This window comes from Danio rerio, chromosome 12 (genome assembly GCF_049306965.1).
Source record: "Danio rerio strain Tuebingen ecotype United States chromosome 12, GRCz12tu, whole genome shotgun sequence".
NCBI classification, from domain to species: domain Eukaryota; kingdom Metazoa; phylum Chordata; class Actinopteri; order Cypriniformes; family Danionidae; genus Danio; species Danio rerio.
In genome coordinates, this window is record NC_133187.1 from 49,072,501 (window position 1) to 49,091,289 (window position 18,789).

At 37.8% G+C, this 18,789-nt stretch overlaps 1 protein-coding gene across 6 annotated transcripts in view; it reads left to right on the forward strand.

Annotated features, from left to right (window-relative positions):
* fam53b (family with sequence similarity 53 member B) overlaps positions 1 to 18,789 on the forward strand; it is a 50,023-nt gene that overhangs the window by 14,510 nt on the left and 16,724 nt on the right. For all 6 annotated transcript variants that reach the window (XR_012387522.1, XR_012387523.1, NM_001007187.1 and 3 more), the window contains 1 exon segment: positions 15,499 to 15,664. Coding sequence is in view for 4 of the 6 variants with exons in the window: in NM_001007187.1 (NP_001007188.1) it covers positions 15,578 to 15,664 (87 nt within the window). In the remaining 2 variants the exon portion in view is untranslated.

Below are 18,789 nucleotides of genomic sequence, written 5' to 3' on the forward strand. Positions count from 1 at the left end.
ACCATAAAGTTGACTTGATTTCAACTCTCCTCTGCGCCCACGCCGGCGAAGACGCGCCGCGCTGCTCCTCGCCGCCGGCTCTCATTGAAAATGAATGACTTCCGGCTACTATGACGCTCTCGCTGCTTTCGGTGTAAACGTACGGTAACAGTATTCAGGTGCAGTAACTGAATGATCAAATGTAAAATAATACTGCGTAGCTGTATGCATTGTGTAAATAATTAAATGATATATAAAATGAAAATTATGGTCGGAAAATAGCAACATGTCTTGCGCCTTATTTTGCCGGGTGTATGATAGGGCCCATCGTTTTAGTTTCACCATATTTACATGGACACCAATACTCCGATTTTAATATGATTAAAACTAGAGCTGCACGATTCTGGCTAAAATGAGAATCGCAATTTTTTTGTTGCTTAAAATAAAGATCACGATTTTCTCACGATTCTGTATATGTAAAATAAAGGTATGGTAAAAACAAACATATGGCACAACATCGATAATAATATTATGTGCAGGTCTACTGGCTTCTATAAATAATTCTATTCTTCTTATAATAATTATAATATCAAATTATTATGTTTGAGATATATGCTTGCAATCTGTCATATTAGACAAATTTATTCACTGGTAAAATCAGACATTTGCCATTATCAGATTATATTCAGCAATATAGGCTAGAGTAGTTATACTGACATTGTAAGCATTAATTTTCATGCATAACAGTGTGTTCGCTATGAAAGAAAAAAACATATCAAATGCTTGCCGTAATTACAACTTTAAAATGCCATATGATCATTTAAATGAAGTGCAGACTTTCGGTTTAATTTTGACTGCTAAGTACTTGTTCATACTTCACGCGCCTCTCAAACGATCACTCAGTGCCACAAACTGAATATTATGTACAACCGTATTACCTGTTACTCACAACATTTGCAGGTTCTGTTCACTAAAGTAGACGCACGCGTGTCTGTCATTAAGTAGAGCGCGCACGCCCTGTGATAATAGCTAACGGTCAGCAGCTCACGTCACGTGTGATTTCCCGGCCGCGAAAACATCATTATATGAAACCAACATGACATTTTTAGGTGAATTATACCTTATGAATGCAGTATGCGACTCATTCAACATCATTTAGAGGTGTCAATGTAATCTTGAAAATGTGATTGACAGAATCGTAGAAATGCTGGATTAAAATCGTCTAGGGCAGTGGTTCTCAAACTTTTTTCATCAAGTACCACCTCAGAAAAAAATTGTTTCTCCAAGTACCACCAAAATGAGCAGTATTGAAATACAGTAGCGTCGTAGGCCCAGTAAAGCAGCTACAACTCTGCACAGTTAAAAAAACGTGGCAGATTACCTCAGAAATTTAGGCTATATGTCATATATGGCGTATTATATCCATTATTTTTGATAAATTTTGAAATGTGTGTAGCATGTACATGACATATTTCATTCCTCCGCGTACCACTAAAGGAAGCCTCCGTACCACTTGTGGTACACGTACCACAGTTTGAGAACCACTGGTCTAGGGGGTCGAATCGAGATTGCGATCTTTTAACGATTAATTGTGCAGCTCTAATTAAAACAATACTTTGATTAAGAGTCCACCATGTACATAGCAATTTTTGATTAATTGAATCCGATAAAGGTCGTAATCAAAAGCAAACTAAACAGAAATTAGACTTTGATCAATATAAAGTTACAAATGGTACAATTTCTGATGCTTTAAAAATCCTCATGCAGGCCTCAAAAACACATGCAAATGATAAATTACTATGCAAACTCAACATTGAATATCCTGCGATGTGACTATTGTGAATGATCACATTATGATATTGATGCTGCAACAATATATTGTGCAGACCTAATTAATTTTTTATTAATTCCCTATATTGCAGATCTTCAGTACTCACATGTTGCTTTTTCTGTGTAAATGTAATGTACAATGTTATTTATATTTATTCAAAATTAACCTTTTTTTTTGTTACAATTTTATTTTTAGTTAGCAGGCATGCTATAACATGTAAACAAATGCAATTGGTGTGTCTTGCGTAATTGTGATGTCTGTGTGCAATAAATAAGTATTTTAGGTCTCGCATTAAAGGGATAGTTCACCCAAAAATGAAAATTCGGTCATTATTTACTCACCCTTATTTAAAACCTTTCTTCTGTTGAACACAAAAGAAGATATTTTGAAGAACGCTGAAAACTGGTAACCATTGACTTTCAATGTGTTTGTTTTCCCTAACATGAAAGTCAATGGTTACCGGTTTCCAGCTTTCCTCAGAATGTCGTCTTTTGTGTTCAACAGAAGAAAGAAACTCATAAAGGTTTATAACCACTTGAGGGTGAGTAAATAGTGAGGACATTCTCATTTTTGAGTGAACTATGCCTTAAAGAACAGCACAGATGTTCCCGAGACGTGTCTTCAGTTTAGTAGGTGAAACGCAAGAGACACAGACAGCAGTAAATGGCGTAAAATTCAGTCTGTTCTTCAGGCAAATCATCATGTGCTCTATAATTCACTTTAGGTCACAGGTCATGTGAAGTCCTCTCACGCTTTGTGGTCATTTTTGCAGACTGACACTAAAAGAGCAGCACGAACTTTCTGCTGAACTCGCGTCTGAAATTATAATGTCAGTCATTCCGGGTGAAGTTGAGGATGTTTTCAGGTGAGCGTGTGTTTGCCATCAGTGGGTTTGCAGAGAGCACATGAATGCAGTCTTTGTGCGTGTCGCTGTGGCTCGCTGTGCAAATGTGGGTTATTGCCTGGTAACAATTTAACCAGCGGCCGGTTTCCAGATGAACATACAGTAAAACAAACTCTTGCGCAGGCTCGTTTATTGACGCTTCTTCACAGCTTTTGCGAGCAGCCGCAGGTCTGAAGTGAACGTGAGGTTCTCGCTAATGAAATGAGACGTTGTGCGTGTCTCGTCTTTGTGTTTATGTTAAGCGGTCGGGCAGCTGCGTCTCATGAAAGCATCCGCCGAGCATTCTTTCGCTGGGTCCTTTACGCTTGCTATTGTGAAAGCTAACCCTATGGCTGTTTGCTGGCGCGTGATCGCAGCTTTTGCGCTCTTCGACGGCCTGTAAACTTGGGTTTGAAGCTCTTGGCTCTCGTCGTTTGCTTGGAGTCGAGCTTCATTTCTACAAGTGTTTCACAATTAGATCTGTGATGTTTTTGTTGCTCATAAACAGCCCGCGGCTGCGCCTCTCCCTCTGGTTTAGTTTGCTTTGGCTCAGAACTCGCAGCAAGCTCATATGACTAATTGATTCACTGCAACGTCCAAAAGCCCTGAAACCCTGGCCGCCGGCGACAGGCAGGTGCTGAATGGAGCTGCGCTTTTGCCCTTTTCTGGAGGGGTTTTCTATTAACGCTTTTGGTTTTGAGAAGATTTATGTTCAGAATGAGCTGGCGTTGAGCGTGAGCTTTGGGAACGAAACGTTAGACCTCATGGGTGTGTTCGCCCAGACGGCCCTGTGTTTCTCCATTTGCCCATAATGCTCTGTTTTTATAATGATAAACTTTCTTTTTCTGGCTCTCTGGGTCTTTCCCGCATGCAATCATACTCTGCTGCTCTGAAAACACCTTTATTACTCTATTATCTATAACTCGTCATGTTTTGGGGGCTGTTTTTTACTATCAGTATAATTTGCCTAAGTGGAAAGTCATTAACATGCCAGAATCACAGAAGAATGAGGACACGGTGCCTGCGGCTCACATACTGTCATGAAGAATCTGACATGTTTTCCCTTGTCAATCCGCAGCTCGGTTTCACGAGTCTCTCTTGCACTTTAATGATCCTCGTTATTCTGTTACACACATCATTATAGGCTTCTGTAAAATTCCTTAAGGTTGACAAATTCAGTTTGAATTCTTCTGCAACATTCCCATCTGTATGCCTTACATGCATGGAGTTTTGTGCTGCATTACATCTACGCTACAAGCATTCAGGCCTGTCATGATATCCTTTTTTAGTTATACAATATATTGCATCAAAATATATCCCGATAACTGATATTATTGTCATTTTATGATCATTTTATACCCCTCATTATATAATGCCAGAATGACAATATAATATCATCACAACGCAAGTGCACTCATCCGCATAATATTTTATTCTTAAAGGCTCAGGAAACACCAAAACACATGTTTTGAGATGTTGACGGTCACATGTGTGTCCCACGCTGCTATCAACACTGTTAGGACACACACTTTTCACTAAAAAGTGAAAATTGGTTTAGGGTTGTGCCGATCGACGATAGTATTCCCATTTTGTTCGCGCTCAACTGAACAAAAACATGGAAAACGAGTCCTCCATCCGCCTCCCTTCTGAAAGAATCTTACAGCATCCTTGTTTATTTTGTGCCTAGATGTATATTATATCCATTTTGCAGCAGATACCGGCATGAACTAGGGCTGAAAAAATCATAATCACGATTATTTTGGTCATAATTGTAATCACGATTATTCTAAACGATTATCAGTTGAAGTCAAAATTATTAGCGCTCCTGAGAATTTTGTTTTTTTTAATTACTATTTCCCAAATTATGTTAAACAGAGCAAGGAGTTTTACCAGTATTTCCTCTAATATTTTTGTTCTTCTGGAGAAAGTCTTATTTGTTTTATTTTAGCTAGAATAAAGCAGATTTAATTATTTTGAAACCCATTTTAAGGTCAATATTATTAGCCCCCTTAAGCAATATATTTTTTGATTGTCTGCAGAAGAAACGACTGTTATACAATGACTTGTCTCATTACTCTAATTAAGCCTTTGAATTGCACTTTAATCTGAATGCTTGTATTTTGAAAAACATCTAGTAAAATGTTATGTACTGTCATCATAGCAAAAATAAAACAAATCAGTAATTAGACATGATATATCAAAACTATTGTGTTCAGAAATAACTTTAAAAAAAAATTATTTCCATTAAACAGAAATTGCAGGAAAAGGGTTGCTAATATTCAGGAGAGCTAATAATTCTGACTTCAACTGTATATATACAGTTATTTTCCACCCTGCAAAGGAAAGAGAAATTAATACAATAGAATAAAAATATGAAACAAACTGTTATTTAAGCATCTTCACCCTAAGAAAAACACTTTAACTACAAAAATCCTTCAGTCAGGAGCAGTAAGGGATGTTCTCGTGGTTTGATTAATGATAAAACAGGCGGCAGAATTTCGCACTGTCACTTTAATGGTTTCTCTTCACGTGTCTTTTGATTCTCAACTCGTTTGTTTATTACGCAAATGAGGGTTAATATTAGGGTTGGGCATCTAAGCTATAATGCCGATCCGATACGCATCTCGATACAAAGAATACGATCCGATATATTAGCGATACATTTGTGACATATTGCGATGCAACACGATACGATTCACACCAATATCACGATACAATGCGATAATTCAGCACTAACTAAATAAATCAAGTTTATGAGATTATGTGAAAGAGGATGCTGTGCCATTGAATGAGTTTGATTATTTATTAACCAAGCAAAACCATGACGTTTTTTACAAACTGGCTCTTCTCTCAGAGCCAGAGTGTCAGTTTACAGTAGAGGGCCATTTTAGAACATATAGCACATATTATTTAAAAATTTTCAAGATAAACAGAATGTATAAGTGCAATGTATATTAAAATATATATATATATATTTGCACTCTTTCAACATAAAGGTTAGCATTGCACAACAAGAATTGTGATTTAACTTTTCAACTATGAAAACAAGTTTTACAAATATATTTTGCCACTGAATATTCAAAACTTAAGGTGGTGAACTAGCAGTGTTATGCTGCTTTGAAACATCACTGTCACTGTAAACAACAGGCTAATAAAAATATAACAAACCAGCAATCTTCTTGCTGTGAGGTGGTCAAACTACCCACTGTGCCACCGTGACACCCATTATTTTTATCATTATTATTATTAATATTAATATTATTATTATAATTAAATAAAAATTAACAGGAGGAGGTGTTTAAAACCTTCGTTCTCCGTGACACTAGGCTGAATATCTTTGCAGATGAACAATGCAATAGCATTCGTTATTGGCGTAGAGCGCACAAAACTGTTGCGCATGGAAAAAAACTTGCAATGCTTTTCTCACCACTTTTGGAGCTGGTAGCTACAGTTGAAGCATAGCAGGAAGGCGGGGATGCAGGAACACTGGAAGATGCTTTCACAACAACACCGTGGCGCCGCTTCAAGTGAGATTTCAGATTAGTCGTACTGCCCGCGTATTTTACAGATGCGCGGCACATTTTGCAAATTGCATCTGTCCTGTCAAGTCGTCCATCCTTAAATCCATAATGTTGCCATACTTTAGATTTAAAACTCAGTGGGGAATAAAATGTTTGTTTTGCTTCTCGCGCTTTCTGAGGGCGCACCACTAGCTTCATCCGCACACCTGATACACTGAGTTGTAGTGTAAGTGTACACATCCGCAAATCCGTTGCTAAGGCTTACTTTATGTAGGTCGATTAAATTATGCGCCAAAAACAGGTTGACAACACTTGTTAATAAATAAAAAATACATTCTATGTTAAAAATATAAGCTGTATCTCAGAAAAATCGATGCATCTCGCAAAAACCGATGCATCTCGATTTGCTTCCAAAATTTCATTCGTCCTCTGCTGCTCAACCGATGCACTCGCATCGTGCACGCGCATGACCGCGTATCGATACATATCGATTAATCTTCCCATCCCTAGTTAATATGAATAATCACTAATCACCGTGTTTTGACACCTATTTGACCATTAAAGCGCTGATGTTAAGATGACTTTAGATGTCTGCGCTCCTCTGCTCGTCTCAGTATGCGAATGAGACCGAATGCTGACCGCGTGCTTATGCGTGTGCGCGTGTTGCACACTCACATAAGCACGCGGTCTTTCGCGCTTTTGGTATATGATGCAATAATCGTTTATCTCGATTAATGGTTTTTCATAATCGTTAGAAGCCATAATCGAAATCGTATTCACCATCAAATCCTGTCCCGCGCCGCACTGTTGTATCGAGTCTTGTTTGAAATCATTTCAGTGTCAGTGCCTATTTAGCTTTTAGAGCGTGGTGATTTGCATTTGTTTTTTCATTATTATTCAAGATCAAACGTCATGCAAATGCAGAAGGCTATTAAATAAGTTCAAAAAAACAGCCGAAAGGTTATTAAATATCTTTAGATATGGTTAAATATAATAATCAAATATTATATATACATAAACGTAACACTGCGGCGCCCCCATGCGATAGAACAGCGCTTTCATTTCTAAAGCCAAGCGCAGCCCTTTCTGTTGAGCAGGTGAAGACAGCGGTGTAAGACAGCGCTCAAAAAGCAATCGGAATAAAATTCACATTAGTTTATTTGCTATAAATGCTCATGCTGTCTTTTGTGCATGTGTTGCAGTTTAGTTTGATACATTTAAAAAGAGCAGGTAAAATTAAAGGAACAGTTCATAAATCTTGCTGTTGTATTAAAGGTCAATATTGTATTACAAATAATATATAAGAGGCTGTGATATCTGCTACCAGATCTATTTTCAATCGTCAGACACCCACATGAAAATATACTTCAGTCATTTAAAGTAAATACTACAGTGTTTTTAACCATACTGACTCTGACACCTCCAGAAATAGGGATGTTGCACAATCAGCTGAAATGTTGCTTGGTTTATGTATAGGCGTTATAAATTGCATCACCAAAAATGACCGAACTCATGTCAATGTGTTGTGCGAATATTTATTTATTATAGTGACAGGCCTACAAGCCTGTTTGACAAGAAACATTTATTACCACACTCGTTCAGAAGTGCAGAACAGTGCACTAGACTCCCATTAAAGTAAGCTTTATAATCCTATTAATACATATTAAACCTCTTATCTCTTAACATTTATTAAAAGTACATGCTAAGTGACTTATATTTGCTGGTTTGCACAGTCAAAGTTCTAACATTCATATATAAGCTTTATGTTTGCTAGTTATTTAACAGATCTAACATAAGCTTTCTGCTATTATATTCATAAATTCCATTTAAATTGGTCTTCGATCTCACATCAGTAGCATTTAGCAGGGAAATAAGCACATAATCAGTACCTGAGGTGATCATCGTCATTGTAGTTTATGCTGTTGTTCAGCTACGACTAGGCCTTTCACAATAATCTATATATATAGTGACAATACATGGACATGACCTCACTCATTTTTGGTGATGCAATATATATTGCCCATACATTACAATTTCAGCAACATTTGAGCTGATTGTGCAACATCTCTATCTTTATTGGTGGAGTATGGTTAAAATACTGTAGTGTTTACTATAAATTACTATAGTATATTTTCATGTGGGTGTCTGACGATAATCTGAAAATAGCTCTGGTTGCAAATAGGGTTGTAACAATATACCGGTATGACGGTCTACCACGATTTGAACGTGCACGATTATCATACCATGAACAATTGCATATCAACGGTTTTAACCCTTAAAGACAGACAGCCGCCCGCGGCTAAAAATAAGTATTGCTCTTAAATGTTTAATAACTTTTGATCCGCTGATCCGATTCATACAATTCAAAGATTGGCATAAAGAAGAGAATCTCAGCTTTCCAGTGCTGTATCACATAACATTTGCGGACTTTCAGAGGCTCCGGAATCAGTGCGGTTACAGCAGCACAGAAACATGACAAAACAGTGACACAGCAAAGACGAACTGCTGCTCTTGCTGTTTTCAAAAGACGCAAATGAAGGTGCAGCTGTTTGTCTGCATTGCAGACAACCATATCCAAATCCATATCCACAGACAACCATATCCATGCTGGCACATAAAACCTAAAGATGTTCCATATTGAATCTAGTTTCGTTATGTAACTATTTATAGTATAGTACATATTTATATCTATTTTTTACTGAGGATTTGCACCATGTTTATTTGGACTTTATTTGGACTTTGACACATTATTTATTATTTTCTTATTTTTTTATTTGTTCATTGTAAGTGGTGTTGTTTATAGTAACTAAAAAATATATTATTTGGAAAAAGTCAAATTTGCTTCACTGTTCTATTATTTTGTAACATTTGTAACATACCGTATACCGCCAAACCGTCAAACCGTGGTATTGTTTTAGACGATTATCATACCGTGAAAAATTCATACCGTTACAACCCTAGTTGCAAATATCGCAGCCTGTTACTCTTTCCCTTGCTCTTATTTGTTAATATTTATTATTTTTTATTTAGGATACGTGTTTTCACATTCTGACTCCAATGCCTGATTATTAAACTGTTAAAATGACTATAATTAAATTAGGAATAAAATATGATGTGTTTTTTAGAAGCGTGTACTTGCATTGTAATGATTATTATTCTGGCAGTACATAATAAGTAGCATAAATGGTCTTAAAATGACAGTAATATTGTTTATCGTAATATATTTGGTGCAATATATCACACAACGAATAACTATTGTGAAAGGATTAGCCGTGACGTCACAGGACTAAAAACTATTTCCCAAATAGACGTTTTGTGCATTGTAGTTGCAGATAGATATGAAATAAACTCATTTTAATTTGGGAAATAGTCACAACGTTGAATCACATGTAGTAAGGATGCAGTGTTATTCATGTGTGTGCGTGTAAACCAGTGTTTTCATAGGAGGATGTAAAGACTTCAGCTTCTCTCTGTTCCTCATGTGAGAGAAAGTCGTCTGTGTTTCAACAATATTTGATTGAGTAAATGATGACGTTTTTTAACCCTTTGTGTGCTGTTGGGGATGTTTTCACCCACTCTGAGGTCATTTGGCCACAGCTTTTTCTGTGTTTCAGCAAATGGTAATGATTTTTGATGACAAGTCATATTTTTACATATATTTTGGAATAATGCTTGAAAAAAATGATCAAAACACAAATTTACTACCCTTTCGTTATGTTGGGGGCTGTTTTTACCCCATAAACTTCCATTGACTCCATTGATTTTCATTTTGATTGCAAAGCCATGACACCATATAATCGTGCATTCTTGATTGTTGGTGGTTTTCCCTATTGGGAAGAGGTCAGATTTGTAGTTTTTACTGTTGATCATCAGTTACAGTGCAAAGTATAGTTTCTAGCTTTTGAGTATAGTGTGCGTGAGAGTGTAAGAGAGACACTTACAGCCTTGATAGGTCTGAGAAAATCAAAATAAGCCCCTTAACACTCATTGTAAACATAGTAAGTGTATTTTTTGCACGCATACTATAATCGGCTGTTTTACTCCACAGAACTCCAAATCAAAAGCCAGAAACCTTTTTGCACAGCTCTATCTAAAGCAGAGTTGCGCAAAGTAGAGCCCAAAGTAAGCCCATAACCTTTGGTTTGGCCCCCCATCCTATCTGAAAAGAGACGTTGAATTGGGAGTTGATTGGGGTGAATGCCTTTGACAGAGATCGTCGTTTTCAATTTAACCAAACCATTATGTTGGTTCGATCCTCAGCTCAGTTGCATTTCTGTGTGGAGTTTGCATGTTCTCCCTGCGTTCGTGTGGGTTTCCTCCGGGTGCTCTGGTTTCCCCCACAGTTCAAAGACATGCGGTACAGGTGAATTGGGTAGGCTAAATTGTCCGTAGTGTGTGTGTGTGTGTGTGTGTGTGTGTGTGTGTGTGTGTGTGTGTGTGTGTGTGTGTGTGTGGATGTTTCCCAGAGATGGGCTGCGGCCGGAAGGGCATCCGCTGCGTAAAAATGAGCTGGAAAAGTGGATGGTTCATTTCGCTGTGGAGACCCTGGATTAATAAAGGGACTAAGCCGACAAGAAAATGAATGAATGATTAGAAGTCTATATAATCACCTTGCAATTTTCAAATTATAGCTTTTTTGCTTTGAGTATAGACTATTCAGTTCATAAGACCAGTTCAATCATTTATGACGTTTTTAAAAATAAAATTAGTTTTTCACTGTATAAAAATATAACGTTTTGAAATATTTACCTATATATATATATATATATATATATATATATATATATATATATATATATATATATATATATATATATATATATATATATATATATCGGCTATAGGCCTCCAAATCTGAAGAGTTATCGGTTATCGATATCGGCCAAAAAAATCCATATCGGTGCATCCCTAGTGTTTATAATATATACAAAATAGATATGCACAGCGCACACATGTATTATGTAAAAAAATTTATAAAATTATTTTGGATGCGATTTGGTATATTCAACTTCGTTCCACAGTCAAGTTTGGTTTTTGGCTCTTTAAAGGAAAAAGTTTGGGTACCCCTGATCTAAAGGGTTAATGGTGCCAACGGATGATCAACAGTATAAATTAGACGTTTGACCTCTTCCCAACAGGCAAAACCAGCAACAGTCAAGAACGCATGATTATATGCTGTCATGCCTTTGCAATTAAAAAATGTCATTATAATGGAAGTCAATGGGGCAAAAACAGCACCAACATAACCAAAGGGGAGTCAGTGTGAACATTCTACAAGGGTTAAATGTGTTTGTGAAATGGAGGAAATGTGCAGCTCCTCTGATGGGCCTGAAACGTCTGTGTTTATGTCGAGTCACGTATCCTCAGCACTGAAGTCAGACTCGCCCTGCAGATAGAGGCTTATCGGTGGCCGAGTGTCCCGTGAGTGTGGGATATCAAACACCCAGCAGCGCCACACGTCTCTCTGCATGTCTGCTCCGTTTTCTGGCTGTCAGACGTAACTCCGGGAACATGCAAGATGATTACTGACAAGTCATATATTTTTCATAGGTGCGTTTCATTTAAATATTAAAAAAGAATTGGTGCTGGGCAAAGATTAATCATAGTTAGTCATATCAATCTATCTATCTCATCAATCAATCTATCAATCTATCTGTCTGTCTGTCCGTCCGTCTGTCTGTCCGTTAGGGGTGTAACGATACACTCAGCTCACGATACGATGTGTATCACGATATAATGTTCACGATTCGATATGTATCACGATATTTAGAATAAAAATTTAAAATTAAACTGAAATGCAAATTTTACCAAGTAAACTATTTTTATGTATTTCTTTTGTTTCAACTTGTTAAACTGAACCTTGTTTAAGAAAATAAATTAAACAGGCCTGTCTCTGGAAAATAAAACAATTTAAAAACTTCTTAAAAATATTATTGAAATGACAGAGACAAAATTAAGGAACAATTTAAGTAAAGGTGCAAAAAAAAAAGCTTTCTATTCAATTGAATTTAACAGTAAGAGCTTAAGGCTTTGCTTGGTCACTTGCGTTTTTTGTGTGTGCAAAAAAAAAAATCCACATTTCCAGGTATTTAATTCATATTTAATTAAATTCATTTAGAGATATCTCTAATTACAATTGTGACTGGTCAAAACTCATTTAGAGATATCTGCAAATATTTTTCAATGGAAGTCAATGGAGGAATATGACTAGTCATAATATATTTGCAGATATCTCCAATCTGATTTCGTACTAGTACACTTGTAATTGCAGATATCTCTAATTGTTATTCTAACTAGTCGAATTATAATTATGACTAGTCAAAATATAATTAGAGATGTCTCTAAATATATTTATGGATAGTCAGATCAAAGGTTTAAATGCTAAAACGGCTTGCCATACGCGCGCGTCTATCAGTCCGCCCTCTGTAGTAACAGCTCACGGTCAGCTCATGTCATGTGTGATTTTGCGGCGGGAACATTATATGAAGACAGAATGATATTTAGGGTGAATTGTACCTTATAAATACAGTATGCGACTCTCTCAACACCATTAGGAGGTATCCCTGTCGCTGTGCAAAGTATGTAAACCACTGTGAAGACTTTAAAACTTAGGATGTTTGACACAGTATGCGTGTCAAAAGCGGACGAGTCTAAAGCAATGACTGTACAACCGAAAAATTGCCAGACGTCTGATTTTGAGAGCATGGGCCATCCTCTATTTCAGCTCCACTCATCTTGGTCTGCTAACATTACTGCTGCTGCAATCTGAACCCACGTGCGACAGCAGGTGGAATGTAGCTCACGTGCAAACAGCTCAACTAATAAGAGAAAACGGACGTCATATCGTAATCAAATCGTCATAACGCCACGATGCATATCGAGACATTTTTGCATCGCAATAAATCGTACAACGATAAATCGTTACACCCCTACGCCGTCCGTCCGTCTGTCTGTCCGTCTGTCTATAGTATCCATCCATCCACACAAAATAAATGTAAGTGTTTATTTCGGACTGCACTAATGTTGTTCATCACGCTGTCATGAAATCAACAGATCCTGGAAACTTGAGTCAGTGAGCTGCGTTTCTTCTCCTCTGATAATGCACAGAGCCATTTATCAGCAGAGGGTCTCTGTCTGACCAGCTTTTAAATACTGAGAGATGTTGTGACTGATGCTCTTTTATTACTGTAAGGACACACATCTGGCTCCCATCAGCTGAGGAGGAGCTGTGTATGTTTAGAGAATCGCGAGGTCACTCTTATTTTCGGTCTGTCCTGAAGGAATCGATCACATGACCTTCACCGTTCTTCTTTCTTAGTGTTGGTTGTGTTTGGCAGGGTTTTTCTTATTAGGATCAGAAGTTTCTTAATGTCACTTTTGCTGATGCTTGTGTTAGGATCTAGATCAGAAATGCCCAAACTAGGGCTCACTGGCCAAAGTTGGCGCATGGTAACATTTGATTTGGCGAGGAAGGGAGGAGGAATGATGGGGATGGTTTAGAGATCGTAATTTCAAATCTATTATAACCTTTTGTTTGTTTTATTGATAAAGGCTGACTGAAATTAAATGTTTCAATAAAGTATTCTAAATTTAGCTTAAATGTCGATACTCTTATAGATAGAGTGTCTGTCCTATACTCTCCTATAGATAGAGGACAGTGCAGAGAGCTTGGTCCAACTAGAAGTCAACTTAGTACAGGACTCGAAATTGCGACCATTTTGGTCGCATATGCGCCCGAAAATTAATCTATGTGACCTCATAATATATATGGGAGCATTAGTGCGACTGCAGATAATGGTTGTAGTGCGACCTGTTTTGATTTTTTCTAAAAACGTGCTGAATCGCTCTTCCCTGCCGCTAAATTGGTTCATATTAGCTGTCAATCACTCAAGGTATTCCGCTGTCAGATGACAGGGAAGGAGCTTTTATGACCACGGGAAATGCAAACGGCTGAAGAGTGAAAACTTAAAGCACACAGGTTTGCAAACCCCACCTAAAGTTGAGGCGCAGATGAAAGCGATCATGACACGTCACGTGGTGAATAATGATCCGCTAGCTGAGATCAATCGAGTACGCGCTTCTTGGAGAAGGTGCCCGAATCTCCATGCGTTGCATTCACTGCGTGTTCAGCGCAAATGTCCGCTAAAAGTCAAATTTAATACTGTACATATCATCGCCAAAGAAGCTCGCCTTTACTAAGTTTACACTGAAACTGCGGCTCATAACAAAGACCGGTGTTGCGCCGATGGTTAGCGCAAGAATGCTGCTCATAAATTGGGTCGGCTGACTCGCCTGCTTTCCACTAACACATAAACATGAAGATAATTTCAGACTGAACCTTTAAATTGACACAAACTGAAACCGAAACTTTTAAAGAGTGATAGAAGTGAGACTTTACTTACTTTCTTTTGTCTATTCTTTTTTGAGGTGTATATTATTTTTTTATTTATTTACTGATGACTGCTTTGCAGCTTTCATCATTGAATTGAATGATTTATTATAATCTTTTGTTTGTTTTGTAGCAGAAATATTATTTATTAAATTGACAGGCATATAAAAACAATAGTGCAAAATAAATATTTCTTTCTGCAATGCTTCATTTTTGTTTGATGCAAACTATACAATTATTTTTCATAAAGTAGCAGACTTTTTATAGCAGATAACCTACATTCATGCACATTCAAGGCAGCATCATAATGAGAAATGTAATTCATTGTTACTATTATTGTCATTTTCATCATCATTAATATTCTATAAGTATTAGACATTCATTTTGGAATTATTGCACACAAATATCAATGTCTTCGCAGCATTAGTTAGATAGTTGTTTCTGGTTTTTGTCAGTCCTATTAATGTTGTTTTAAAATACAATAAATCCCTCAAAAAACTATTTGCAGTGGTGCTCAATCATTTTTGGTGGGTGCTCCTAAATCTTTTCTGGTGCTCCTAAAATTTTTTTGGTGCTCCTAAATATTTGAAATTGGGAGCACCGGTGCTACCAAGTAAAAAAGTTAATTTCGAGCCCTGTATTAGGTGTTGTTCGTAAAACTTGGGTGATAAGACTTTTGTCAGGTAGTGTATATTGTGTTCAATGAGGAAAAAAGCTGTTGTTTTTACCAAGACATTTAGAAGGAACTTATTTCAGAGCAGTAATTACAATACCGTGATACTTATCATACCATCAGAATCGTATACTGACCCATGCTTACCATTGTCTGACCAAAAAAAGTTCAAAGAGGATTATCTGACGTTCCTGTTGTGTGTGTGTGTGTGTGTGTGTGCAGGTGAAGGGGTTCGGTGTGATGTCGGATCGGCTATGAGCTTCTTTACAACTGTCCTGCACTGGAATGGACCGTGGCAAAGATGTGTGTTGCCATGGTAATTATTCACACTAAAACACTGGAAAAGAAGGCGGTTGACGATGTAACATCCGAAGCGTCTCTGCAGCCGGTAAGAAACGCCACATTAGATGTCTAGATAGATGTCAAGCCTCATGTATAATTCAGCTGCAGTAATGATCACTGGTGCCCTCGAGAGGATTTCAGCTGCTTATAGTGACACGGCAGAGTTTGGCTCCTGTTCCATGTAGAGAAACTTAAAGGAATAGTTTAAAAAATAGTTTAAAAAATGAATTTAAACTCTCCTTTAAGTGGTTTCAAGGAGTTTCTTTTTGTGATTTTTGGCACCTCCGTGAAGTTGGCCCCCACCCAACACACAACACCGGCAAAATAGTCTCATTCAATTGTGCTTGAAAAATATTAGTTTGTGCTGTTTTGGTTTTTAAGATATTAAAATAATATTTGTAGGTCATTCAGCAGTCACACAGCTAATATCATATATAAATTAAGGGTGTCACGATCCTCCAAATCCTCGATTCGATTACATTTCCGATTCTAAAGGCACGATTCGATTCGATTTTCGATTATGAATAATAAATTAACTAATGACCAATTAATTATTTGTAGCCTACCGTTTAAACTACCTGACCTGCATGGTCTTTGTTTTACCCATAAACAAATCATACAGTAAATGAATAAAGGCAAGAAACACACATAATTACCACCTGTCCATCACTTTTTCTGCGGGACTCGTGAATAGGCAGTGATCTGTGTCGTTATAATGGCGTTGGTAAAAAAAGACGCACAACCAACAGGAACCAGCCAACAGCATCTGAGGTGTTCGCTAAAATGACAAAGTACAAGTGAGTGAAAGACTGAAGCAGTCCTCTGACTGCCTGGACCTGCTGTCTCGAGCGCATGGCTGTGTGTGCGTCTGTGTCTGTGTGGTCACGTGATGTGCATTTTCAGAGGTAGAGAGGAAGGAGGGCTGCTCAGAAATGCAACACGCCACTGTGGATGTCAAATCGTTGTCGTTCTAAAATGCCATTTAAAAACACAGACAGTGTAAACAGGGGCTGAGTGTGTACTTTTCGCGAGCGGATTTGCAACGGGGGCGGGAGGAGGATCGCGATGCCGGTGTTGTCTATCGGACGAACCGTACGTAATACGTACATAACAGAGCTTGCAAAACTGTGTTTTTTTGTCGACAACACGAACGTTGTCAACATAACTCACTGGAAATCCAAAATGCTTCCACACCGGCGACTTTATTGAAAGAGGAGAGGGTTTAAGCTCTGTCGACGGGTCTCCTGCTTCTGCAGTTTAACGAGCACTTCAACAAGCCTGTTTTTTTCCCGCTTGGCAGGCCAAGCTGACGTGACATGGGGGCGTGGCAGCATCGACAATTCTATTTTTTGATTCAATAATCGAAATTGAGCATAAATTTCGATCAATTTCGATTAAAACTCGAAATCGTGACACCTCTAATATAAATCATAAAAAATAAATAAATAATGAGGCGATTTACTAAGAAAATAAATTTAACATTTATTATTCATTAGGAAATGAAAAAAAATCCTACTTTAATAATAATATTAATGATAATGATTATTATTATTAAGTAGGATATTGTTCATTTATATTGTTTTTTTTAAAACATGCAAACCACTGCAGAAATGTTTTGATCAGCAGGTCCATGTCACATACAGTACAGATACTTAATTAATAATCCACTATATATTAAAAGCATTAAAGTATGCTGTGTCCCGCTGTTAAATAATAGGTCACCTATAGCTTTTGCCATGAGGCAGTGTTAAAAATGACATCAATGCATTCAAAGTGCACTGCGAAGGGAGCACAATTGTAGACATGAAGATCGCTAAAACTGAACTGTAAAATAGTTTGAAAGCAAATCACACCTAAGAGAGATGACCTTCAATGTTTTTTTTATTTTTAGTCATTCCAAGTTTAAATGTTAGAATGTTTTAAATTAATAGGGGGGATAAGTGGGAATAGAACACAGCCAGGAACTATGTTTCTAACTACAGTTCCAGAGGTGTAGTAACAAGTGCACAAGTTTGCGACGCAGATTGCAAATGTTCGTTTAACGATGGATTTGGGAAACGCAAAGCAACGAATTATGCTTGTAAAGACACAACTTACGACCTTAATTGGCTCACGATGGTTTTGGGAAATGCACCCCTGACTGGGACAGTAACCATCCTGTATACTGCTCGAGCACAGGGCCCGAAATTGCGACCATTTTGATCACATATGCACCCGAATTTTTATCTATGCGACCTCAAATATTTGGGAGCATGTGTGCGAGTGCATAAAATTGTTGTGTGCGACCAGTTTTCACTGCAAAATGTTCACCACATGCGTGGATTTGGGAGACATTCACGCAGAATGCATCTCTGCACTTGAAACGCGAAACGCAGCGCTCAGGAATGGTTTAAAACAGTTGTCATGTCAACTTGCTGCAGAAAACAAAGCCAGCAATGCTTGTCCCGCCTTCGCGCTCTTCTTATTGGCCCACCACTGCTCTAGCACTGAAATATCAGCTGTCAATCACTCAGTCAATGCCTTCTGGCTTGGGATGACAGAGAGAGCTACTACCGCAAAAAACTGTAAAGCGCTGAAGATAAGAATGAAGATAACGCCTGTTTCACACTGCAAGCGTCAGCGGCGCGTGAGCAGAGCGTGAGCAGCATGTGTGTTTTCGGCGTCAGAGCGAGGCGTGAGCGTCGCCGAAGCAGCAGTGCAGCGATAGTTTCGGCGCTGGGTCTATTTTTGACGCGCTGCTCACGCTCAATTAAAGTGACAGTGCATTGATAATGACCAAAACACAATGAATGACAGTAAAAAGTAGCAATTTTACCCAATAAATACGTTGATAACGTCAAATGGTATACATATAGTCATTCAAATGAACTTAAAACGATTAAAAACGGCAACATTTATTTAGGCCCGAACTACAAAACCAAATGTAAAACAATTTTAGTATCAGTTTTGCTTAAGTTGCACACTAGTGTTGTAGGAGAGGGGAAATAGAATATTTACGGGATTTGTAGTCCATAGCGAAGTGTATTGTGGGTAGTGTTCGACACGCATACTGGATTATGTGAGCTCGCTGTGTGCTGTGCAGCTGAGCAGAGGAAGAAAGTTTTAATCTGCTTTGTTTTATTTTCACTCGAGTTATTCCTACCGGGAGCTGTTTGCACTGTGAATCTGACA